We start from the raw sequence: 26,503 nt of genomic DNA, 5'->3' as shown, positions 1-26,503 counted from the left end.
ACCCTTTATGCCTTGGGCTACCAGTGGACAGGCATGTCTAGCAGTGCCCTTTAACTGGCTCCTCTCTGCCTGGGAAAGGGGCCCGGGACACTGGCTTAGCTGCCCAGAGCATGGCCCCACCCCCCGCTCCCAGAGGCCTCCTCTCACATCCCAGGCCTCCCCCCTGCACCCTCTCCCTCCTACACACTCTAGGACCCGGCCTGAGGGCTCAGAGGAGCCGCTGCCCCCGAGTCAGGGACTAAAACAGTTCATTCACACACAGCTCCAGGCCCGCTGGAGCTTCCTCCTGTTGTGGGCACAGCCGGCATCGTCAGGCCCCCAGACCTCAGCTCACATCCGTGGGCCCCAACCTGGCTGGAAGCTGTGGAGTGTTTCTCAAACTCTGGCAAAGAACTCTGCCAGGCACGACCTCCTGGGCCCCGTCCCCGCTGGAGCACCGTGCGGAGGGTTTGCGCTGCAGGACCTGTCTTGGCGGGATGGCTCTGAGTGCTGCTGGGCAGGCCCACAGCTCCCTGCACACGCCCGGGCCCCATCTTGTTCAGGGCAGACTTCCAGTCAAAGTCTCTGAAAAGCCCCGCGTGGGGGCAGAGGGCCCCTCTGTGTGCAGGCGACAGGGCCCAAGTTCTCAGACCAGGCTGGCGGTCCTGGCCAGATCTCTCTTCCTCGCTCAGCCTCAGGACTCAGCTGGCACCTGGGTGTCGGTGAGTTGGTTGGAGAAGGCCCTCTCCAAGCGCAAGGTATTGTATCTGGGGGGTGGCGTGCCAGGCACCTGAGCCCCCGGGGCCGGCGGCAAGCGCAAAGCAGAGGTGAAAGTGGGCAGGTCGTCGTCTATATCCAGGACCGGGTTGTCCTGGCCCCGAAGGCTGCAGGGAGCCTCAGGGCAGGCGGGTGCCTGCCTCTGGGCCCACCACTTCTTGGCCTTCTGCCACTGTTGGCGGGCAATGATGGAGAGAGAGTCGATGAAGAAGACCTCGATAATCTCAATGATGCAGACTATGGAGCAGCTCATCCACAGGCCCAGCTGGCCGCCGAAGTTGGACAGAAGCATCTCAACCTGCAGGAGAGGCCGAGCCACATCATCAAGGCAGAGCCCACCGGAGTTGGCCACATGCAGGGACCCTGATCCCCAAGAGAGCCACTGGCTAGCCTTGACCCTGAACAGGTTGGAGGAAGAAGTGGGCAGGCTTCCTGTCCCCTCTTCCTCTGCCCGCCTGGCTGGCCTGTGGTGTCCCCACTAGCCTGGCTAGAACCCCATGGTCTGACTCTGCTCCTCACGGCCAGGCAGAGGGGCGCATTCGCAGACCCGGGACAGTCCGAGAAGGGCGCTACTCACACTGTTGGCAGGGCTTTCCATGATGGATCTCTGGTTCAGGTCCTTGTAGAATATCAAGAGTTTGGCCAAGTCTGTCCTGCAGAAATCCCAATAGGTGAGTTGGGCGCCTTTGCATTCCACCAGGTGGCCAGCTCTTCAGCACGGCTGCCTCCCTGCTGCCCAGCCCCCCGCCCAGCCCAGGCTCTGGGCTCCCCAGGATCTCAGGGCCACGCCCACAGTGCTCCTTCTGCACCCAGAGCACATCCAGCCAGGGCCGGGCTGCTCAGCTCGTCTGTCACTCAAGACCACTTTCCAACCTCCTAAGTCAGCCACCCAGCTATACGCCCACAGCACCCTGCTCTTCAGTAAGCCTTGGACATTTGTGATCATTTGATTGCGATCTCAGGAGACAGGCAGGTAATGTAAATGAGTGAGGCAGGCTGCGTATAAGGTCATTATGACAATAACCATTACAGCAGCTAATATTTATTGGGTACTTCCTGTGTTGCCACGCACGGTTACAAGAACCTTGTGGGAGTGAACTCATTTAATTCTTACAACCCTATGAAGTAGGATGTTTAAATCATCCCCCTTGCACAGATGTGGAAATTAAGAATGAATTGGTAAGCAACTTGCCCAAGACACCACAGCTCGTAATTGGCAGAGCCGCTGTTCACACCTAGAGAGCTGACTTCAAAGGCCACACTCTAATGGCTGTCCTGAGTCGCCTCCTGCTAGAACCAACACAAGCTGGAAAGTTCACACTTATTTCAAAAGGGCAGCTATCACTAAGCTCTTTGGAGCTACGCAAGAATGGAGGTGTTCTGTTGCCAGAACTTTTGACTTTTCAGGAAAAGCTGGCAACAATGGGTTTTGTGGAGCTGATGTAGCCTTGGGAGCCAGCGATGTGCAATGCTGGCTTAACAGTGTGCACTCACTGGGCCCAAGCCTATCTTTATCACTAGATTGGAAGCATCCTGGGGGCAGGGGTCACATCTGCTCAGTCGTCCTGGTACCCCAGCACTCACAAAGCACCTGGCACAGAACATTTAGGACGTGTTGGGGTCAGCCTGGCTCCTGGCTGGTGCTGGGCACTGTCAGTCCCCATGCAGCCCCACGCTGCGCCCCACCCCCCTCTCCATCGGCTGAGGTCCCTGGGCTGAGTTTTGCTAAAGGAACCTTGGAAATGAACTTCATGAGGAAAATTCAATGGGATTAGAAGTGCAAGGCTCAGTGGAGTGTTTTTCCAACTAGTTCACGATATGTCAGGAGCCATGAGATAAATGTTCTGGGTCAGGACCAGTGCCTTTCACCAAGTGAAATGAGATAGAAAGTGTCGGATTGCATCCACACAGATAGTCACAATTTTTATCAACTGATAGGAGCACTAATCGATCAGAACTGCTCCGGGCAATCGGAATGGGCGTAAGGGCGGGCTCGGTTCGCCCTCTGAGAGCTGCCCCAGTGCATGCGCAGAAGTGCTGTCTGTGAGCTGAGATTTTGGAAATCTCAGTGGAAAGTATTTTTTACTGTGCGTCGTGGGCAAAGCATTCGAGAGCCCCAGGCCTAGAGCACGGCCTGGCTCGTGGCCCAAGCTCAATAAATATTTGTCGAATAAGGAGTGAGTGAGGGAAAAGGAGAGGGCTTGGCATGAGGAAGCAAGTGAGGAGGCCGGGTCCAGGGCAGAGGAAACAGGGAGGAGGTCAACTTACTTGTTCAGCTTTTTCTTTATTTGTTGGCCTTGGTCCCAAGTGAGAACGCGCAGCAACCATTTCTGTGATGGAGAAAGAAGGTGTGGCCTGGGCAATGCCGAGAGGCCGGCCAGCCCCTCTGCCCTCCGCACGCAGCCCAGCCCCCGGCCGGGCCTCCCCTGGTGTCACCCCTGAGGCCAGAGGACACAGCCGGGCATCAGCTCCAGGCTGAGGAGCTCAAAGAGGAAGAGGGGGTGGAAGAACTGACCTCAGAAACCACAGACGGCCACTGCGCCAGGCTGGTGGTCAGGGTCCACTCCTTGAAGCTAAGGGAGGAAGGCACACAGTGAGTGTGGCTGGCCCGGCCAGCCCACCCCCTGCCGGCCAGCCACCTGCTGCTCCCCCCCCCGCCCCGCTGGCCGCCCCCTGCCAGCCCCCCCTACCGCGCCCCCCCCTGCTGGCCCCTCCCTTGCCGGCCCACCCCAGGCACACTCACCTGCAGGCTTCCCGGCATACGGACTGGCAGCCCAGCTGTTCGTGGACAAAGGCCTGGTGCAGTTCATAGTAGCAGTACACTGAGGGGCAAGCAGAGGGTAGCATGAGCATCGGGGCCACAGGGTCCTTCCTGGGGGTTTCCAGGGGCGCCCTCAGGGTCTCCTTGTAACTTCTCCTGCTATTCTCTACAAACCCTGCTCCTCGGAAGCAGATGCTGCTTTGTGATGTTCGGGACATGCGCTGGGGGTGGGGTGGTGGTCGGCAGCCCTTGATTTGGGCTCTGTTACTCCCTAGCTGTGTGACCTTGGGCAAATTGCTTAACCCTCCTGAGCCTCAGTTTCCTGTTCTATAAAAGGTACTATCAATACTTCTTGCCTCTGGAGTTGACACAGGTGCCCAGCTCTCCGCACGGGCTGGGCTGTAGCATTTGGTCCTTAGTTGGAAAGTATCAGTGAAGCCAGGCTGGGTGGCAGGAGTAAAACTCTCTCTACCACTATCTCCCTCAGAAAAAAGGCCCCCGGGCTAGGGGCCCGGGGCACCCGAGCACGAACTGGTGCCGGGCGGCTGACGCAGCTCTGGGCTGCAGGGCGGGCGGGCTCACTCACTCCAGTTGGGGTGCTGCTGGTAGTTGCAGTAGTTGGCTGCAGGAGGCAGAGGCTGGCTGTACTGGGCACACCCACACCTCTCCACCATCTTAGTCTGGAAGCACGAGTGGAGGCAGATCTGAAAGAGGAGACCCGGTGATTTCTTTAACCTCTCTGCACGCAGAGGCCAGGGCGCACCCCCCCCCCCACCTTCTGGAAGCTCCCCCTCCCCCCCTCGCACATGCCTCATCCAGAGGGTCAGTCTCCCATGGCCCTGGGAGACCACATGAATGTGCCCCTCAGTCACAGCCAATTGGGCCGGGGGGGGGGGGGGTGTCCCTGACCCCAGAGACCAAGCTAGAAGCTGTGTTGAAGTGTAGGCTAGCAGCGAGGTGGAGGCCAGGCTGAGCGGGAACGGGCTTGGGATGGCCGTTTTCCATCCTGTGAGCGCCGCCCCACGGGAAAGTGGGAAAGTTGGAGCAGATGCCAGAGACAGAGAGGCACACAGTCCCCCCCCTTTCCCATCTCAGGCCCAGGCCACCCTGGGTCCTCGGGGTCCTACGCCAGCACAACACCCACGAAGCTTATAACATAAAAGCCAATGGCGGGGCTCGGAGGCAGACGATGGAGTTCAAGTCCACGCTCGCCACTTCCCAGCTGTGGGACTCAGGCAAGTGACTTAACCTCTCTGGTGCTTTGGGTTCTTCACCTTGAGCATGGCGCGAGTTGATGCATTGAAGTGTTTGTACACGGCGGCCTCTCACTAGATAGTACCCAGGGGTGCCTTTCCAAGGAGCCTTTTTCACTTTTTGGTATTGAAGCCAGTTTGATCGCGCTTCTGTTTCTCACCAGCAGACATTGTCTATCAGTCTCCTTCACTGAGCCTCCACCACCCCTCAGCTCAGCGCTGACGGAGCAGGAGGACAGTGTGGAGGGCGTCCAGCCTCCCATCCCGCCGGCGTGAATGCCATCGCCTCTCTGGGCCCCGTGGGCAGTGGACTGCGGACTCTGAGAACGTGGGACAGGGCGTAACAGACGATCGCACTCAGGGCCGAGAGCCCAAACACCACTGGGGCCTGTGACGTGGTTCAGACACCCGGGGCTGGTGGGGACGTGGGCAACTCCACCCACTGCTCATCCGATCTTGTCTTTCAGGAGAAGCTGGGGATTTGGGTTTTCTTGTAAAATCCCCTGACTTTTAAACGCCATCCAGGCCGGAAAAAGCAGGTGTGCAGCCTGGCGGGCGTCTGGGGGCCGCCCACTAGCAGCCCCGCACCCAGTCCGACCTCTCCTCTGCTGTTGAGGATGGCACTTGCCAAGGCCACCGGCCAGTGAGGGGCCGGGCGGGGAAGCCAAGCGGGGGGCCCAGCTGTGCCACCCACACTGCTTCGCTCCTGCGCCTCCCGCACAGGCCCGCTTAGAAGTGGGCCTGTCTCGGCTGTACACTGTGTTCCATGAAAACCTCAATGAATCAGTTAAGCTCTGGTTACAGACGGATTAAGGGGACTGGAACCAGCCAGCATCGGTTGTTCTTGAGGTGTTTGGAGGAACCCTAAGGACTCTCACCGGAGTTCCTGGTCCCAGACACACCCCAGCCTATATGTAACTCTGCCGGCCTGGGTCCGGGCGCAGTGGGCTGGGTGTCCCCTGCAGCGCAGCGCATACCTGGAGTGAGTAGGCGGCATTGTAGATGTTGTCGATGGGCACGTCGCTGCCATCCTCCGTGCACTGGCTGTACGGCTCGCCCAGCTTGAAGGACTCCGTCTACAATCACAGCACCCAGTCAGCCCTGCTCCTCGGACCCGGGGGAGAGGGCTGCTAACAGCCCCTGGGAGCGGCAAAGGCTCTTAGTCCCTCATTTAACAACTACTTATTAAGCACCTACTAAGTGCCGTGTGCTACTCTAGGCACTGTGGATGAACAGTAATCAAAACAGACGAGTTCCCTGTTCTCACGGAGCTTACATTCTAGTGGGGTAGTCAGATGGTCAAACAAGCCAATAAATAAGATCATTTGGGTAGTGAGCGATGAGACGGGTCAAGAGACTGGAGGGGTTGGGGGAATCAGGGGAGATGTCTTTGAGAAAGGGACATGTTGGCTCCACGTGGAATGGAAGAAAGAGCTAGAAGTGCCAAGAAACGGAGGAAGAAGATTAGGCAGAGGGCGCAGCGGGGCGAGGGGCCAGGGTGGCCGCTGTGCGGCCGGGGCGAAGCGCTCGGTGCAGTCAGAGAGGGAACGCGGTGGCTCTCAGAGTGGCAGCAAGCACTGGAGCGTCCCCGGGCAGCAGGGGGGCGAGGAGCAGTGACAGCCGGCTGCATGCACTCGTCCCAGAGGAGGGCCCATGTCCCACCCTCGTGTCTTCTGGCCCCGAAATGGACTTTCCTAGACAGAGCCACGGGGGATGAGGCCCTGGTCAGGGGCGAGAGCGCTGCTGCTCACGGGCCGCGGTTTATCGTGGTTTGCTAAGTCTGGCTCAGCTTACTAGTTGTCACTGCAAATCAACAGTCCAGGCAAGCCAACCAAGCAGAGAGGGTGATGTCTCCCAGGAGGAACAATAATGGAGCACAAATTGTGACTCGCTGATAGCCAGGGACCAGGGGGAGAGAGAGAGAGAGAGAGAGAGAGAGAGAGAGCGAGGTTTTTTCTTCTTTTGAGAGTGGGGACGAAGGGAAAGTGGATGACAGATTTGTAGGAGGGCAGAATGTTCTTTTTTCTTTGAAGAGAGCCTGGATAGAAAGATAATTGGGGGTGGGGAGTAGGGAAGGAATGAAGACGTTTTAGGCTGGAATCTCTTTGTATTGTAATTCATCTGCTAGCCTGATAGTCTCCCTCAATTAGTGGCAAGTCCCCTCAAGGGCAACCCACAGTGTTCCTTTTAAAACGTTCAGCAGCAGAAGCAAACCACTGGCAAAGTGGCCATCTGTCTCTCCTCTTGCCTGGGGACCCACTGCAACAGACCCGCCCCTGATCTCAGACAGGCAGACAGGCACCCACCCTTCCCTGCGCCCTGCAATCCCCCTTCTCACTAACAATGAAGGGCGAGTCCTTCCGGGTCAGTACAGAGCGGACTTCATTCCTCTACTCGCTGGGGAGCAAACAGACGCGGCCTCCGGCACATGCCAGGACGGGGCGGGCACTGCGCACAGTGCTTCCTGGAGGTCACCCGGATTCAGGGCCCCCTCCAAGCTCCTCCCAGCAGCAGCCTCCTTGGGCAGATGACCTTGGAGCCCCCAAATCCTGAGGATGTGTCAGCTGTCCTGTCCGAGAGCCTAGAGCGACAGGTCTGAGCTCTACCAGACTGGGGGCTGGCACACCGCCCGGCACTGAGGTGAGAGGGTCTGTCCACTCAGGTCAGCCATGCGCAAACAGCAAGGAGCTGGGCTCCCTCCACTGGGAGAACCAGCCCACGGCCCTTTCCAGGAAACGATGTGAGATACCATCTTGCGATCTTTATGCTTTTCGAGTGCTCAATGGTCCTTCACTCTGCAATGACGCTTATTAAACTCAGGGCCTGGGTATTCAGGCTGCTCCCACAGCAACAAGGGCAAATGGGCTCTTAGAGAGGCACAGAGTCTTAGCCTTTCAAACTCCAATGGATGAACTTGGCCCTCCCTCCTTCTCTTTCCCTTTCCCCACACTCCACTGTCAGCTCTACAGACCTGCTGATCTGTGCGGGGTGAGGGAACACTGTGGCTGTGTCCTAGGGAGAGAGACAAAAATGAGACTGGGCACATGTGCGTGTGAATGTGTGCAAGTTATGTGCATGTCTGTGTGAGTATGCACACATGTCTGTGCATACACGTATATAAGCATGTAGGTGTGCATGCACAAGTATGTGTAGGTGTGTTAAGTGTGTGTGTGCACATACATGTGTGTGTGTGAAAAACAGGACCTGTCTTTATCAAGCCAGGTCCTATCTGCTTCCTTCTGGAATCCTGGGGAGAAGGGCAGCTGCATGGAACCCTTACCTCATACTTTTAAAGGGACGTGTGGTGCCAGGGAAAGCTGGGTGCCCAAGATGGAATGATGGCTGTTTAACTCTTTTTCCTTTTGTCTTGCTTTTATATAGCAATAAATGATAAAAGTTATTTGTGTCTGAAAAGCTTACAATGGAGAAGAAAAGAATTACTCAATAGATGAGATGAGGACAATTAACTATTTGGAGGAAGTAAATCCTATCCCCACTTCACCTCCTGCAGAAAAAAATCCTAGTGGGTTGAAGTATGAAATGAAACAATAAAATAACTGGAAGGAAACTCAGCTCAGTGTCTGATCTCGAGGAGGGAAAATCCTCAATAAACATGACAACTAACACAAGGATTTGAGCATGGAAACATCTGGTGTTTGTGTGTGTGAAAAAGTCGCCTGGAGAAGACTAACGGGAAAACACAGACTGGGGAGGAAATCTGCAACACACATGCAAAGAACGAGAGTCTTCCTATACATGACAGAGATCGAGTCTCACGCAGGAAGGAAGGGGCATCACAAAGGACAAGAGAAACCTCCCCAACTCCTCTTTTCTGTGCTTCGCTCTGCACACCCTGCAGAGGAAGAGTCAGTATCGAAGGGCACTTCCTACATGCCAAGCCTGTTCCAGGGCTTCACGCAAATCAACTCACTGGGTCCTCACCAGCCTGTGAAGTCACACTGTTATTTCATCCCCGTTTTACAGGTAAAGTAACTGAGACACAGAGATTACACAGCCAAGTGCACAGCTGGGGTCTGAACCCGGCTGCCTGGCCCTGCAGTCTGAGCACTTGATCCCTATTGTGCATACACTAGTGAAAAGAAGTGTGTATGTGCTTAAGATGAAAATGGAGAGTAGGTTTGCAATGGCAGTGAACTGTCCCCCGCCCCCAGGCCTGCCCCACAGCCCAGGGGAGTAGTCCACCCTGGCCTGCTTCCTCCTCTCCCATTCATGATTCAACCCTTTGTGCTCAGGTTTCTGTTCCGCTCCTTCCTCTCAGAATGTCTCTGGCGAAGAACGCCGGTGACCTCTTCGTTGCCAAACCCAGAGAACAACACCTTTGCCCTTTATCTTGCTTGACTCTCTACTGCATGTGGCCCTTGGCTCACACCTTCCTTGAAAGGCTGTTCCTTGATTTATCTAATACCAGTCCTTTCTGGCTTCTGCTCCTACTTCTCTGCCTCTATCTCCCCATTTTCTTTCCGCTCAGACCTTCAACAGCTGCCTTCCGCCTTGGGCCCGGGTGATGCATTTACTTCCACGTCTAGAATGACACCCCAGCACCCAGCTTCCCTGGACCCTGCGAAGCTCCAGGCTCGGAGCATTACTCCCGGGACATTTCCACCTAATTCCCCAAAGGCACAGACATGAGGATGTCCCAAAGAGATGTGGTTATCTTCTCCCCCACTCACCCCTCCTCTTACAGTCCCTAACTCTGGGCCTGGCTCCTCCATCCACCCACTGCCAAGCCAGAACCTACACACCAATCTGACTGCCTGGCTCTTCCTGGCTGACCTTGGTTGGCGAGCTCTGTAGTTGCTCTCAAATCCATTCACTTCTGCTCATCCCCACAGCCATTGCCTTAGCCAGACGCTAATCATTTCCTTCTATAATTATGGTAAATGTGCTGCCGCCAGGCTCCTGATGACACTCAGCCAAGGTGCTTTTTCAAAAGGTTTCACTGCCTGGCTTGCAATCCTCTCTGTGACCACGTTGTAACCGCTCTGCCCTTTGTCTGGACTAACCTTCCCCGACAGTGTTTGACCCACACTTGTCCTTCAAGACTTCATCATCTAGAAAGCCTTCACCAACAGCTCTGTCTGTGCTTCCATCCATCCATCCATCCATCCATCCATCCATCCATCCATCCATTCATCCACCCATCAGTAATATTTACTTGGGACCTGCTATCTTCGACGACCTGCACCTGGGAACAAGACAGAGAAGGTCCCTGTTCCCATGGAGCTAAGGACTGCATTGCGAAGGTGTGCTGTCTTTGCCTCATGAAAGTAAGATCTTTGAGGTAGATGTTCTGATGTGTTCATCTCTAAAAATCCAGTGCTTTGGACACACAATCCCTCGGTGAATGAAGGAGATTTTGTTAACTCACCGCCTAAGCAACTACTGAGTCTACCAGCTTAACATGCCCATCAAACAAACAAACAAATAAAACATAAATAAGAAAGGAAGGAAGTCTGGTTTGTTTGGACTTATTCTTAGTGACTCCCTACTGACCTCTTTCTAATCCCTGTTTTTTTTGTTGTAAATGCTCATAAATCAGAACTAGAGCTGACTGACCCTGCTCTGTGGCTTTGGTTTTGTACATCTCAAATTAGGCGTAGCAGTAAACCCACCCATGTCTTTGTTTACCCACCACTGGTAAAGAGAATATTTGCTTAACAATGTGGTGGGTATTTTTAAGCTCAGAGCAGAAAAAAACAACAGAGGGCAAAATTCCTTGGTTCTTGTAACTCTCCCCAGTCTGCAGATCCTGTGAGAGGCAGAAGGCAAGGAGAGGGTGGTTAAAGTAAGGATGCGCTGCAAATGCCAGGTCCTCCCAACAAGCAGATAAAACTGTGGGGAGGGAGAGGGGTGGGTTCAACATGTTCACTGTGCTGATCTGGGAGGCTGGTGACTTGCTGGTGAACAGGAATCAGTGACTCAGCTCAGTGAGTGGTGCCACAGCCTTTTCAAGCCCCAGTTCAAGATTTGTTTCTTGGGCAATCAGCATTCACACAGCCAAGTTGGTATACGATACTTCTCACGTCAGAACAAACTTCCCACAGTGGATGGAACACAGCCCCTAAACAACTCGCCTCCTCAGAGCAGCAGGGTTCCCAGGCCACCATGCGATGGCATCTCTTGTCCAGGGCTGCCTTTTGATGGGGCACCATGAGGCAGCGACCCCACAAATGTCCTCTGGAATATCACATTCCAGCTCATGATCTTTGTTGTCTAACTTCAATATCACTTCCTCAGGAAAGCAGTCCTTGAACTCCCTAAATAACCCACCATTAAAAACAGCCCTCGGCCAGACATCCCCATGATCTGCTCCAAGGGTCCTGCCTTTGTCCTTCTTAGCACTTACCTATAATAATAAAGGAGTCATATGCTAATTAGACTGGATGTCCTTCCTTCCTGACAAAGAGCCACGGCAAGCGGGGGCCGGGGCCAAGGCCCTTGCACGCATTTCGTGCATGGGGCTTCTAGTGATGATTGTAATTAACCACCTGTGTAATCTTCTGTTTGTTATTGGTCCTCTCTGCTGGACCCTACATTCCAACAGGACAGGCACAGCGTTCTCCGCACTGATGTGGTCCCAATGTCTGGCACATAGGAGGGCTCAGAAATGCTTGTTGAGTGGATAAGCAATGGGTGGATAGATCAGCCCCAATGTCCACATCACTTTCTAACCCAACATAGAGCCATCGGGTATGGCTGTGCTAAGCCTTTTGTGACATCCTAGCTTTACTTTTGTTTGGGGAGACGCACTTTGCTTCTCCTTTCTTGTGGAGCTACTCAGGTTCCTAACGGTGAGGTTCCTGGGTTGGCTGCCGCTTGGAAAACCACTGGGGTTTGGGAAAAATACATGTCCTTGGGCTCATCTTCCAGAGTCTCTGACTCAGTAGATCTGAGGCTGATGATCAACCAGGTTTGGAAATCACTGCTCTGGAGGACAAATTCACTGTTCTGAAAGAAAGCTAAGGACTTTAATTGGGACGTTAGGTTGGATATAAGCGAAGGTATAAAAAATGCCACTAAGGATTGCCAATTAAAATGATAATTATAATAGATACCAATTTGTCGTGACAGATCAGCAAAGATGAAAAGTTGGTTAATACCCATGTTGGTGAAAGTGTGGGAAACCAGCTACTCTGACACATTGCTGGTGAGCGTGTAGATGGTTTCATAGACACATGCTCTTTGACATACTTCTAGGAAGTAATCAGATAAATACACATCATATCACATCACACCACACCACACCACACCACACCACACCACACCGTTGCTTTTAGTTGTGTCTGGAAAGGACCTAATGTCTACCAAGAGGGAGTTGCTCAATAACTTCTCCACAAATGGAACAGCTGGGTCCTTAAGAAGGATGCGGCAGGTCTGTGTGTGCTGATAAGGACCCATTGCCACGCTATAGGGTCAAGTGGAAAATGAGGCATAACAGTATTTTGAATTTACATAAAAGGAGAAATGCTTGGCCTGGTGCACATACATGAAGAAGACGATGACATCCCTGCCGCGACTCAGCAGCAGCAGTGAGAGGAAGGGGGGCTGGAGGTCAGGGGTGGAAGGGAGATACTGGGGTATTCCTGGCTATGGGGTGGGTTTCTTACTTTGTGTATACACTCCCTTTAAATAAGTTCTTAAGAGTCATTCTACACTGTCTGGCCACAGTGCTGTATACCCGAAACTAATATAAAATAATGTTGAAGGTAAACAGTAATAAAAATGATTTTTTTAAAAAGGGTCATTCTACTAGAAAGAGAGGGGGGGAGGGGGAGAGAGGTGGAGAGAGAGGGAGGTCCATTGGCATAAAGGACGCAGGCCTGCAAACAAGTGCTCTTCTCCCGCTGCCCTCTGCTCCTGCTGAGCGTGCCTGACTCAGGATGGGAGCCGCAGCTCAGATGGACAGGTGTGAGGGCTTCCAGCACCCAATGGGTCAGAGAAGGTCCAAGACTTGAGGGAGAAGGGGTTCTTGGTAAATGAAGTGGAACTGATAGAAGTGTGATGGGCCAAATAGATGTTCGTTTGACCAGTGACTTTCCATTAACCTTTAAATGGTGGTTCACATGCCTCCTAGGCCCCTAGATGGCTCACAAAGGAAGGTGCTAACCTGCTGTTTACATTACTGGCGGGTATGGAGCTAGTGGCTGATGTCTTGCGTCCAGCACAAATAACATAATTGCTGGTGTCTGTCTTTGGAACAAGGAAGGTTCCTTCCATTCTTTCCCCAACAGCATCCTGTCCTTGTTCACTCGCACAGAAGAGACAAAGACAGGCTTTAGTAACCACCGGGCGGCCAGGGGTGACCACGGGGAACACAGGGCCACGCTGCCTTGGAAACCAACACTCTCTTCCATAAGCTGCACCTCACTGGTTCCCGGGAAAACATCGGTGCTTCTCGCTACGTCTACAGAAATCAGACTGTCCTCTTACCAGGTGCATCCCTATGGAAGTGGCCATCGCCGTCTCAATCTCCGTGCCCACGTCCTCGATGAAGGGGTATTCGTCCTGCCGGTGGACAATCACCTTAGCCCCGGTGGAGGCCACCAGGAAAGGGTTATACTCCTCTTCGTTTATGTACAAGATGACCTGCAGCCCTGGGAGGATAAGGCAGCTCGTTGTGGCCAAGGCCGGGAGAGCACGCCCGGGCAGCCTGCCTCTCTGCCTGGGGAGCCTCGCCACAAGGCCCAGGCATTTCCGACAAGTGGAAGGTGGACAGGGCTCCTCTGGAAGCTACGCAAGGGGCGGGGGGTTGTGCCTCAAAGCAGGGGCTCAAAATTCTGCTGCGCTTCAGGGAACGGCTCCCCTGCCGAGACATGCCCTCCACGTGGTCCCTCCGATGGGGAGCTCTGCTGAGCACGGGGCTGCGGGGCCCGGGGAGAGCTGGGCGCGGGCCTAGCTGTCTACTCTGCACCAGCAGCAGGAGGGACCTTCCTTTTAAAACCAGAAATCAGTTTGCTCGGGCTGGTTTGGCTCCGTGTTTAGGGCGTCGGCCTGGGGACGGAAGGGTCATGTGTCACGGGCATGTACCTCGGTGCAGGCTCAATCCCTGGCCCTGGTCAGGGCACACGTGTGGGAGGCAACCAATTGATGTCTCTCTGTCCCCCTCCTCTCTCCCCTCCACTCTCTCTAGAAACACCCCAAACACAGAAATCGGGGAAGATCAGCATCTGAAACCCCTCGGTAGCACCTCCCCGGACAGAAGGCTTCCCCGGACAGAATGCCACAGAACAAACCCCGCCGGCCTGGCTGGGGCTGGCAGGGGTTTGGTGTCGCACCCCCCCCCCGCCCCCTTCCTCAGCCTGCTCTCCTCTCCCCAGGAAGCCCCAAGCCCACGGTCCTTCTGTTTTTAGCGCATCAAGGCCTTTCCTCCTCAGGTCTGCACTGCCGCGCCCAGGACACTCGGGGACAGCCGCCTTTCGGACGCTCTCGGCTGAAACCAAACTGCGTCCTGACCCAGCACCTCCCTCCTCCCCTTCGCTGCGTGTCCCGGCACAGCGCCGGCGGGATTTGTAACCGGGAGACGTCAGTGCTTGTCTGCTCATTTGCTCTCTGTCTCTTTACTGAAATGCAAGTTCCCTGGAAGCAGGCAGGCGTCTGTCCCGTCCAACACTGCGTCCCTGGCGCCGGGCGGAGGGCCTGGCACAGAGCGATGTTTGGGAAACGAGTGAGCGGGGAGCAGGGCGTGTACGGGCTGAAGGAAGAGAGCGTGGGGAGTTGCTCTGACCTTTTCCTTTCGTCAAGGACGAAGCCCCGCGTGGGGAAGTGATTTGCTCGGCTTCACACAGCCCACAGGAGCGGAGCCAGCCCGTGCGAGGCTTTGCCGCAGCGGGCGCCCTGAGCCACGGTTCCCCGCACTCGGTGAGGGCCCAGACTGCGCAGCAACAAAGGAACCCGAGAGGTATGTGCCTCCGTGCCCAGCCCCGGCCCTCCTCGGGGCGTGCTGTGCATCATCCTGCTCAGTTTGCTTAGGACCTTCCAAGGCTCCCGTGTGTGGGGAAGCCCGGCCAGGGTGCTGAGCCCTGCCTCCCTCCAGACCGCGCTGGAGAGCAGTGGACAGCAGCCCTGGGGGTAACAGCGACCCCCCTGGTGCCAGCCGCGCCGGCCTCAGTAGAGCAGCACCACGCAATGCAGTTAGAGCGGCGATGACAAGCACAGCTGGACGTACGGGGTGCTTCGTGTGTGCTGTAGACTGAATTGTGTCCCCTTCTCCCACATTCACATGGGGAGACCCTAACCCCAGTGTGACTGTGTGTGGAGAGCGGACGGTAATTAAGGTTAAGTGAAGCCATAGGGTGGGGCCCTGATCCCACAGGACGGGTGTCCTCACAGAAGAGGAGGAGACACCTGCAAGCTCTCTGCGCGCACAGGAAAGGCCACGCGAGGACCCGGTGAGAAGGTGGCCGACCTGCAAGCCAGGAAGAGAAGCCTCACCCGAACCAAATCTGCCAGCACCTTGACCATGGACCTCCAGTTCCCAAAACCGTCAGGAAAAATGTCAGCGCGTAAGGCCCCTGGGCGGTGATCATTTGTCATGGCAGCCCAGGCCGACTGACCCAGCGTGCCAGGTGTTATCCTAAGGCTGCACACAGCCTGTCTGCTCAATGGCCTTCCCTCGGAGCGATTACTATTGTCCCCGCTTGGGACGAGTGCAGTAACTTGTACAGGGCTGGGTTTTGGCTCCAGAATCTGTCACCTTAGCCAAGATCAAGGTAAGTGTTTGCCTCCCTAATCTCCTGTTCAGTATATCTGCGTTTCAGTCCATCTGGAAGCTGCCTGCCTAGCATTACTCACTCCAGCTCCGAGCTTAAACCAGAGTGGATTCCCAGAGAAGAAATCCCAGCCATGCCGCTACTGCTCTCTCAAAGGTAAGGAGGAGATGTCAAAAAGGGGGAACGATACCACGAGAGAAGGGACCAGCATCGATGCTGGAAACACTGTGCAGGGAAAGTGCCCCTGGTTTCTGGCCCTGGGAGTTCCTGCACTTCTGGGAGATGTAGCGCCCCCGGCTGGCTGCCGCCAGGACCTCCTGGTGCGGGTCTTACCGTACTCACTGCCCCCCATGGAGGTGCTGTGGATAGTCCCGTTCTTATTGTTGAACGTGTAGCAGTTCCCATACATTGGATGGTGGAAAAGTGTGAAGTTCCTGTGGAGGAAGAATATGGGTGAGAAGGGGCAGTGCTGACGTCGCCCACTCTTTTGGACAATGGAGGACACTCGGGACTCACTTTCCCCACCTTTCCTGTCGGAAATGACAAACAGGCGCTCCTCAGGTTGACATGCTGATGTGGAACCGCGCTCTGCTTTCCGTTCTCCCTCTTAATCTTCTCGCCTCTGTCTCCAGCCTGACTTGGTATTTCTTATGCCATACGCCTGCCCCAAATCCCTTTATTCTGGAAGTTCTCAGCCACTTGACATTTTTCTATCCCAATCCCCAGTCCTAGGACATGATCCTCAGAGAAGAATAACATCACAGACCTCTCTCCCTCTCTCCCTCTCTCCCAGCCTCCCTCCCTCCCTCCCTCCCTTCCTCCCTCCCTCCCTCCCTCCCTCCTTCCTCTCTCTCCTCTTCCCTCCTTCCTCCTTCCCTTCCTCCAAGCTAAATCAGTGGCTCTTGATCATTGGTATGCATGATGGTAATAGACAAGGCTGTATGTCCGCCATCTACGTTTGTTTCTATGAGCACTTTAATGAGATTAAGGATATTTTGACTCTGCACCATCTCCACCTTCCTCACTGACTCTAGAGCAAGCATGTCAAACTCTCAGCCCACAACGAATATTTTTGCGGACCAGCCAATATAAGGTATGTAAGAAATGTTTTAATAAAAATTTCATAACTTAATTTTTACAATATCCTGTTATACATAATTATTAATAACGATCTACAACATTCACTAATGACTAATTACTATTATCATGTTGCATTCATTTCCCTTACATGCCTTATGCGCAGGCACACCATTTCTCTCCACTAATACTAGCAGTGAATATCTGACTGCCACATCATTAGTCTTGGACTGACTTGTTTGGTGTGTGCAACAGGAAATACTTCACTTCCAGAGAACAAGAAAAATAGGTTTATTTGCATTATGCTTATCAATTTGTGCAGTTATTCAGTGCCTGCTAAGTTAATGTTCAAGAAAAAATATTAATTTTTATTAAAATGTTCTATTATTTTATGTTAATGACCAGAGGCCCGGTGCACGAAATTCGTGCACCGTGGGGGGTATCCCTCAGCCCAGCCTGCACCCTCTCCAATATGGGACCCCTTGAGGGCAGTTGGACATCCCTCTCACAATCCAGGACTGCTGGCTCCCAACCGCTCACCTGCCTGCCTGCCTGATTGCCCCTAACCGCTTCTGCCTGATCACCCCCTAACCACTCCCCTGCCAGCCTGATCGACGCCTAACTGCTCCCCTGCTGGCATGATCACCCCTAACTGTCCTCCCCTGCAGGCCTGGTTGTCCCCAACTGCCCTCCCCTGTTGGTCTGGTCACCCCCAACTGCCCTCCCCTGCAAGCCTGGTTCCCCCTAACTGCCCTCCCAGCAGGCCTGGTCACCCTTAACTGCTCTCCCCTGTTGGCCTGGTCCCCCCCAACTGCTCTCCCCTGCAGGCCTGGTCCCTCCCAACTGCTCTCCCCTGCAGGCCTGGTCCCCCCAACTGCTCTCCCCTGTTGGTCTGGTCACCCCTAACTGCCCTCCCCTGTCAGCCTGGTTGCCCCCAACTGCCCTCCCCTGCAGGCCTGGTCCCCCCCAACTGCTCTCCCCTGCAGGCCTGGTCACCCCCAACTGCTCTCCCCTGCAAGCCTGGTTACCCCCAACTGCCATCCCCTGCAGGCCTGGGTCCCCCCCAACTGTTCTCCCCTGCAGACCTGATTGCCCCCTACTGCCCTCCCTTTCAGGCCGGTTGCTCCCAACTTCCCTCCCCTGCTGGCCTGATCTCCCACAACTACCCTCCCCATCTTATGGTGGCCATCTTGTGTCCACATCGGGCCGGCCATCTTGTGTGTTGGAGTGTTGGTCAATTTGCATATTATCTCTTTATTAGATAGGATTACTCATTTATTTCAGCCCTTTGTATTCAGCATGTCTCTATAGAAAAAAACCTACGTTTCTATGAAAATTGAAGCTTTTGTGTTTTTGTGGCCCACATACACTTCAACCTTGCTTATTTGGAGTCTGACATGCTTGGTCTGAAGCCTAGCTCCTGTGTAAGCTGTTCTCCAAAGGGCAGGCCAGTGAGAAGACTGCCATTCCCTTCCCAAACCTACAGCTAAGCTGCAGGTGCATGCAAGGGGCCCGGCGCTCAGAGCCACCGGCCCCGGGGCTGAGAGAGCAGCCTTCCTCTACTGACCTGGCATCACAGGACACCCCGTCAAAGAAGCAGGTAACCACCAGCTCCTCTGCAGAGTAGCTCATGTTGATTTTCTTCTCCAGAGGCACCTGCGCCATGATGTTCATGTAGTGCAGCTTGTACCACTCCTGGATGGCATTGACTCCCGAGCTGAAGGTGTAGACAGCACAGTGGGATGTGCCATTCGAACACTGGGAATAAGAGGAGACATGAGCCTGAGGCCATCAGCCCCAGCATTGGCCTGCAACAGGACTGGAAGGATGAGAAACTGAGACTGCAGACCAGCTACCAGGGGAACAGGAGGGGGTCCCTGGGCAAGGATGGGCTTCTTCTCACATCTGGGGGCTGAGGGACATCATCCTAAAGCCTCAAGGACCAAGAAGGGGGTCAGTGAGGAAGGAATGACTCCCTACCAGGTGAAAAGCAGAACTAGCTCCTTCAGGATCCCCACACATCAGGGCTTTGGCCAATTATCGCTACTGAGTTCCTATTGGCTCCACAGTCTAAATCTCTGAATTGTAGCCCAGATTCTGACACTGCTTCTCAGCAGGATCTTGGGCAAGGCGTTATATATCCATCATTTCACTACAAAATGTTGACGAAAATACCAGCCTTCCTCACCTCACATGGTCATTGGGAAGAGCAGCATTTAAAATATACAATAAGCCTGGCCGATGAGGCTTAGTGGTTGAGTGTCGACCTATGAACCAGGAGGTCATGGTTCAATTCCTGGTCAGGGCACATGCCCAAGTTGTGGGCTCGATCCCCATTGGGGAGGAATGCAGGAGGCAGCCAATCAATGATTCTCTCTCATCATGGATCTCTCTCTCCCTCCCCCTTCCTCTCTGAAATCAATAAACATATGTATTAAAAATACAATAATGAGAGCTTTATAGGGAAATTGTGGTACAACCCAGATGCTCTCATCATGCAGGGCTTAAACACTCTCCTAAGAGACAGCCACCAAAGGGTTGATTTGGGCATCAAGGAGAACCTTGTGGGCATCTTAGGAAAGAACCCAGGAAGACTTTGAAAGGGCTGGGTGATTAAGAGAGAAGGCCACTTCTTCAGGGCCTGGGACTGGAGTCAGAAGGTCTCACAATCAGACTCAAGGCTAGAAGGTACGGAAGTAGCTCTCCTCCTGTAGTGGTGGCTGGGGCATGCAGAGGTCGGTGGTGGTGGAGTTTGCCCAGGAAGGTAGGTAATGAATCTCATTTTTGGCGAATGGCTACTTTTTTTGAGCCCATCAAATGGGACTAAGAAGGAGAGAGCAGGTGTGTGCTCCCCACGAAGGCAAGCAATGCAGGGAACACTGGGTATTTCTGCCGTTTATTTCTTCTTTCTGGTGTCTGTGCCCTATTTTGCTTTGGTGGAGTTTCTATCAAGGTCCCCGCCCTCTGTGAGCCAGCAGGGGATCCAAGCTTGGCCAATCAGATAACCCAAGATGGGATGTGAAACCATCTTCATGGGTGAATTAAGAAGACTAAAACTACTTGAAGCTTATTTAGCCCAGCAGCAGTATCCGAAATGACGTTCCATCATTTCTTGTCACCAAGAGCCCTGGATCTTCCCTAATTTCTGTCCTTCGGTCACCTAAGACATCTGCTTTCTGCTTAAGATAGTGCATCCATTTTAGTTGTCTGTAGCCCATTCACCCTAACTGGGTGTGCTTCCTCCAGTGGGACCGTGGGGCTAATGGCAAAGGAGACACCTCCCTGGACCACTACCTGCACCCACCCCGTGCTCCAAACCATGAGTGTGTACTCACCAGTTGGAATCCCACCACCTCCTTGGACTCTTGGACATGCATGACGTCCGCTGCCTTATGAATGATGCTCCCACTGACTTTACGCTTCTGCCCCGTGAGGAAGTCCGTGGCCTTGCTGGTCTCACCCTCATTGAAGACCATCAGTGGGATCAGGTTGAGGAACTTGGGCTGGGTGCCCTCCCACGCCGAACTCCAGGGCTCTGCCGCTCGGCGTTTCCGAGACTCGATCTCTGAGAAGCCATACAGGGTCTTCAAGGCTGCTCTGGTCTCCTGCTCCAAGTCGGCTAGAAGGGGCCTCACGGCGCTGTACCTGCCAACGTGGAGAGAGGGAGTCAGGGAGAGCGGAAGCCCCTCTGGCACGAGGCTGGCACTTCTCCATGCTGCCTTCCTCCACGTGCCAGCCTTGTGCCCACTGCTCCTGGCCATTGGCCAAGGAGACCAGCCTTTTACGATTTGCCCAATCCCACGTGACCACTGGCCTGAGTGAATGGGGCCAGCTTCTGTGTACCCTTGTGTGACCTCTGGCTTCACCTCTGCCATCACTGCCTGCTTGCTCTCGGGGTGTGTTGATGAGTTTGCCTCAACCAGCATTTCTGGAGTGGTGACTGTAGGTGCCTCCCATAAACCAGCCACTGGTAAGTGGGGGTGTACCCAGGGGGCAGGCTCCATCTCCACCGGGCACACTTGCCCTTGCCCTCTGATTCTCCTTGAGTCACTGCTGGGAAGGAAGAGGTGTAACTGTTGCCTTGACAACCCCAAGAACACAGAAGAATGATACAGGACTCAAGTGACGGAAACATGACACCACCCTTCACAGTACCAAGTGATCCTGGCCTCCTTCACTCTCCCCTCCTCCTTGTTCAGTGCATAGTGATTGAGCCGGTCACCTGGGTTCCAGTTCCCTAACCTGGTTCTGGCTGTGTCAGCTTGGACAAGTCATTTAGCCTTCCCATGTCTCATTTCCCCAACTCCAACATGGGGTTAGTAGGCAGAGTCAATGAGTTTATCATGCCTATTGAACTAAATGGTCACTATTCTTAGTTGTATCAGTGTTAATTGTATTTGTTAGCTTTTCACTCTTCTAGTACAATATCAGTTCCATTAGGACAAAGACTGTGTTTGGGTTCTCGGTTCTATGCCCCATATCCTACCACAATTTGTAGATGATTAGGGAACAAATAATGAACAGAAGGAAGAAAGAAGGGAGAGAGGAAGTAGGGGGAAAAAGTAAGAAAGGGGGTGGAGAAAGAAAAAAGAAAAGAAAGACTTTGAGGTGGGACTGAGTCTTAGACCTGATTTGGTTTTGACCTTTGGCATCTACTCATAGATGACTCTGGCCCAGGAGCCCCCTTTGAGAAACTTCCTGCCTTGCTCCCCTTCTCTCCACCCCACACCTGCTCGGACAAATTCTGCCGGATTCTGATCTGCCTCACAGATCAGTTCTCAAGAATCCCAAGGACACCGGTGACCCATTTAAAACAGGTCCTGTGGCAGACGACAGAGCAGTACCGAGGCCTGATTCTGCCCAGAACCCAGTGACCTCAAATAGTGGGCTGGGTTCACTCAGGTGAGAACTTGGGCCAGCTGAGATGCTTCCGGAAGTCACCTGGGTGCAACTTCTGAGTCAGCCATGAGCTCACATCTGGGGAGAGTGAGGGCATGAGCTTGGAGAGCTCAGGGGACATGGCTAAGCTGAGCCGTGTGCGTGGATGCATGTGTGCATGTGTGTGTGTGTGTGTGTGTGTGTGTGTGTGTGTGTGTGTGTGTGTCTAAGGTGGGATAGCTCATCCCAGATCCAGCCTCCAAGCAAAACTGACCCTTACAGCCGCCCCCCCGCGTTCCCTGAACCAGCCCATCCTCAGAAGCAGCTGATGGATGGAAAACCTGGTCAGATTTAGAGGCTGGGAGAGGGCAATTTGCCAACGTTGGCAACGAGTTCAAATTTCTACAGCGCGTGTCTGCAGGCTGGAGGGTCCCCTTCAGGAGGGCCTGACCCCACGCCAGCTCCCGCTCCTGCCTCTTACTTGTAAGGGTTGATGTTGCAGATGGTGACTGCAGGGAAATCCAGCTTCTGGAAGTGGATTTTGATGGAGACAGAGACGGTGTAGAAGGAGAGCACGAGGAGGGCACACTGCCAGAAAATGAGCGCCACGGCCGTCAGCGTGAACAGGATCCAGAGCAGGCGGCGGAGGCGGCCGCGGGACACCACGATGCGGCGGCAGCCGTGGGTGTTGGTCTTCAGACAGTACCACCTCATCAGCTCCTTAATGGAGGGCGCCTGAGGCCCCCTCACAGGCAGGTTCTTCTTGATTTTGGCTTTGATCTTCTCTCCGGGAGCCATGGCGAGGATGGCACGTGGACAGGCAGGCAGGCTGGAGGGGCCGAGAAGAAAAGCAGGTGAGCTCACCCGCCGGCCCACTGGCGTGTCCCTGGAGGTGCCCACGTGCCCTCAGGCCGCCTCCCTTGGTCCCTCGGTGGGCTGGACAGCCTGCGCGCTGAGGCCCTGGCCCCTGTCCAGGGTGTTTGTTTTGGGGGCACCACAGCTGCCAAAGAGCTGCCTTCCATTCCTGCACCCCTGGCCCAGCGCGTGGGGCGGGGAGGGGTCACCGCGGATCACAGGACAGGTGTGAGGACACTGTCACCTGGTGCTCGAGGCAGGAGCCCTCGGAGCCGCGGGTCAGCCCTGCAGCGCCTACCATGCTTTCTAGGATTGCCCCCTGCGCCTCGTTGCCTCTGGGAGGGCAGCCGTCCTAGCTCATCCTGCCCCCTGGTGCCCAGCTCAGGGGCTGGCGCAGGGCAAGCACCTGCCACTGATTCTGACAGATAAACTCTCCCAAGAGAACTTCCCGACATCCCCTTAGATCAGGTTCAGCCCCTGCCTGCCAGATCCTCCCAGCCCTTCCGCTGTTTTACTGAAAGTGGAGAGTTTCTGTTTCGTTTCTGCTTCATTTCTCCCCTTTACAGTCAAGCTCTTAGTGTTTCTGAGGCTCCTACTTTAACAATAGCCTACAACTATTGGCCACTTAATATTTGCCAGGGGCTGTGCCACATTTCCTTGATTCTAAGATAGAATACAAATCGATTTAATAACAGCTTTGTTTGGGGGAGAGTGTTGGAATGCAAATTACCACATTCATCAATGTAAATAATGCATCTCAGTTACAGAAACTTGACAATGTGAAATAACATTCCTTTTAGAAATGAATACATATAATATACATGTATACATATATCTAGGATCATCTCATGATTATAATATTTGTAGTCTCATAAGTCTCATAAATATATACAGTCTTTCTCGATATCCTATATCAGTGGTCGGCAAACTCATTAGTCAACAGAGCCAAATACCAACAGAACAACAATTGAAATTTCTTTTGAGAGCCAAATTTTTTAAACTTAAACTTCTTCTAATGCCACTTCTTCAAAATAGACTCGCCCAGGCCATGGTATTTTGTGGAAGAGCCACACTCAAGGGGCCAAAGAGCCGCATGTGGCTTGCGAGCCGCAGTTTGCCGACCACGGTCCTATTTAATAAAGAGCTAATATGCTAATTAGATCGAACAGCTGCACAACTTCTGGACGAAGCCGGGGCTTCAAGGGCCGGCCGGGGCTGCGAGGGCCGAGCCCCTAGCATGAATTTTGTGTATCGGGCCTCTAGTACACACATAATCTATGTATATTTCACCTCATGTTTTAACAATCCCATCAGGTAGGTTTACAGGTACTATTATTATCTCCATGTTACAGAGGGGAAATGAGGAAGTTGTACAAGGTCGCACAGGTAGTTGAGTGGAGGAGCTGGATTAGAACCAGGGTATATGCCTGCGAAGGGCCGGGATTGTACTGGGTGCTGCCTCCACCCACGGCAGTGAATTAGCAGCTCCTGGGGCTAAAGTGAGAAGGAAGGAGAAGGGATCCTGAACTGTTTGCTTTCCCATCACTGGGCAGGTCACTGGAGTGAAGGAGGAGAGCGTATGGAGATGCCGCCCCGGTGACTGCCGTAGGGGACAGAGGTAACTGAGGACGTACTCCAGGACATACAGGGTGGTCCCAGGCGACCCGCGGGCCTGTGTCTTCCGCAAGGTCCTTAGTTTCCCCACCAAATTCTTCAGGCAGGCTTCCGGGCTCGAGTTATTTCTCCCCACTAAACCCATGGGATATTGCCCAAAGTTAGAGCTAAGGCAAAACTTGGAGGCATTCATACTTATGATGCTAGAGGGTTTCAGGGTTATGATGTGAAGCAAGCATGTCAAACTCGCAGCCCGCGGGCCGCATGCCTCGCTTATTGGCCCGTGTTAGCCTTTGAATTGGACATGCTTGAGGTAAAGGAATTGGAGTGCTGGGGCGGGGGGAGTGGTCCAGGGCAGACAGACCACACCGAACCCTCCACTGAGAGACCTGGTCCCGCTGGGAGGAGGAAGATCTCGGACCCCCAGAACGATGCTCTTAGACTCTTGGCAAGAGGAATAGAATTTACTTTGTCATTTAATAAAATATTGCCCATCCCCACCTCCTCTCTCACTACAATCCAAAGGCAAAAACGTTAGCAACAGTTTGTTTTTAAAACCTAGATATAAAAATTGAAAGAAAAAAACCCTTAAGTACAGGTTCATTTTCCTGCCACCTCACAGGTTTCCGGCTCTGCCAGTGTTCAACAGAAACTGCGGTTCCGAAAGCTCCCGTCTCCAACCCTTCTTCTCACTGAAGACAACGCCTGGGATTCCTCTGTCCCATGAGCCCCCGCAGAACTGACCCGGGCCCGGGGGTCACCTGCCCATGTCACTGAGCCTACACGGGGAGAAGGAAGCCCACCTTGCCCATCGCAAAACCGACAGATGTTTGCACAAATACCATCTCAACTTCACAGCAAACAAGCCTGCAGCTGCTCTGAGGTCTGCTGCTTGGTTAAATAGGGTGTCTGTGGGAGAACGTGTACCTGACACAGCGCTCACTCTTCTAAGCACTTTACCGGTGGCCACACATTCCATTTCCACGTCTTCCCGGTGCGCACCATGATTCCCCCATTATACAATAACGCCCACACTCACAGGTTAGCAGCTTGCCCAAGGTCACCCTAGATCAGTGATGGCGAACCTATGACACGCGTAGCCATTTCTGATGACACGCGGCCGCTGAGGCGGCCGCATGCCGAGGATGAAACATTTGCTGCTCCTGAGGATGAAACATTTGCGAAATAATGTTTTTTCCTCAAAGTGACACACTACCCGAGTTATGCTCAGTTTTTTGGCGAAGTTTGACACACCAAGCTCAAAAGGTTGCCCATCACTGCCCTAGACAGTGGCTGAGCTGGGATTTGAATCCAGGAGTCCTCAAATAATAATGATAATAATAATAATAATAATAATAATAATAATAATAAATAACCATAATAGCAGCTATCATTTATTGATCCCTTACTCTTCCCCCAGGCACCCTACTGAACTCTTTCACACATTACATTCTTGAATCCTCACTATAATTATGTAAAGCACTAGTACTATCCCCATTTCACAGAGGAGGAAACTGAGGTGCACAGAGGTGAGGTAACTTGCCCAAGGTCGAAAAGATAGGAAAGATTCCTTGAAATTCCAGGGTCCTGGCTCAAGACGGTGACTCTACTGCAGCCTTCCCGCCCACTCCTGACCTCGCCTACCCCCATACCAATGAGGGAACGGAGCCTCAGGGGACCTCAGCTCCTGGGGGTGGGGGCTGTGCCGCCCCTGCCCACCCCGAGCAGAGCCACCAGGCATTGTCCTGCGGCCCATGGACAGCCGGGGCTGAGCCCCCGGCGAGAATTGACACCCCGCTGCAAGGGTTTGCTTCTCTCTGCAACCACAGCCACCCCAGAGAAGACACAACAGAGGGAGAGAGGAGCAGCGCGGTCAGGTCCGCGCGCCTCTCCGGGACGGGGAAGAGGCTGCGCAGGTGCTGGGGAGAGAGGCGAGGCGCCGCCCCGGACCCCGGGCGGCCTCTCTGAGCGGCGCAGAGACCCTCGTTAGCGGTGTGCTCCGGGCCACAGCACAGGCAGACGCCAGGGAGCTGGACCCCCACTGACCTGCGACGGTCAGCATCCCGGCCACCCCGAGGCAGCCCGCGCGGGTGCCGGCACCGCCACCGCCACCCAGCGCGCGGACGGCGTCCAGGAAGCCAGGGACCCCGCGGCCGCTCCGGCGCCTGAATCCCGCCAGCTGTGCGACCTGACCCGGCTGCTCACCTTCCTCGGTCCCAAGGCTCCCGCGCGAGCAGGTGCGCGATCCGCACGCTCCTTTCTGCTCCGAATACAGCGCGAGCATCTCCCGGCTGCGCGGCTGCGGGCTCTTGTGAGTCTCGCCGGGCCCCGCCCCCAAGGCCCGCCCCGGGCCCGCCCCCACCTGCCCAGGTGTGTTCCCCAGGCTGCGAGGCTGTGCGGGGCCGCCACCACCCCGTGCGCCGCCTGCCACCCTGCGGCCGCTCTGCGCCAAGCGTCCTGCGTGCGCCTGCCGGGGGCACAGCGCAGTGCCTACCGCCGCCCGGAGGCCACCCTGCGCCCTGCATTCCCTCTGGGTCGTGCCGGTGCGCACCGTCTCCGGGCTAATCGCAGCGCCTCCT

General features: G+C 54.4%; 1 protein-coding gene across 1 annotated transcript; it reads right to left on the bottom strand.

The window, feature by feature from the left end:
• Window positions 1-247: 247 nt before the first annotated feature.
• On the bottom strand, window positions 248-26,250 carry SCNN1G (sodium channel epithelial 1 subunit gamma). Its single transcript, XM_079795644.1, has 13 exons — window positions 26,130-26,250; window positions 21,937-22,284; window positions 19,913-20,222; window positions 18,145-18,335; window positions 15,834-15,934; window positions 13,222-13,385; window positions 5,748-5,846; window positions 4,104-4,221; window positions 3,500-3,578; window positions 3,272-3,329; window positions 3,025-3,086; window positions 1,334-1,409; window positions 248-1,054 (listed from the first exon to the last, which is right to left on the bottom strand). The coding sequence occupies exons 2-13, from the start codon at window positions 22,251-22,253 to the stop codon at window positions 674-676; spliced, it is 1,956 nt and encodes a 651-aa protein (XP_079651770.1). The 5' UTR covers window positions 22,254-22,284; window positions 26,130-26,250; the 3' UTR covers window positions 248-673.
• Window positions 26,251-26,503: the final 253 nt, after the last annotated feature.

This window comes from Cnephaeus nilssonii (assembly GCF_951640355.1).
Source record: "Cnephaeus nilssonii genome assembly, chromosome: 2".
Taxonomy (NCBI): domain Eukaryota; kingdom Metazoa; phylum Chordata; class Mammalia; order Chiroptera; family Vespertilionidae; genus Cnephaeus; species Cnephaeus nilssonii.
Note: the sequence above shows the minus strand (reverse complement) of the source record. Positions and strands in the feature narration are given on the sequence as shown.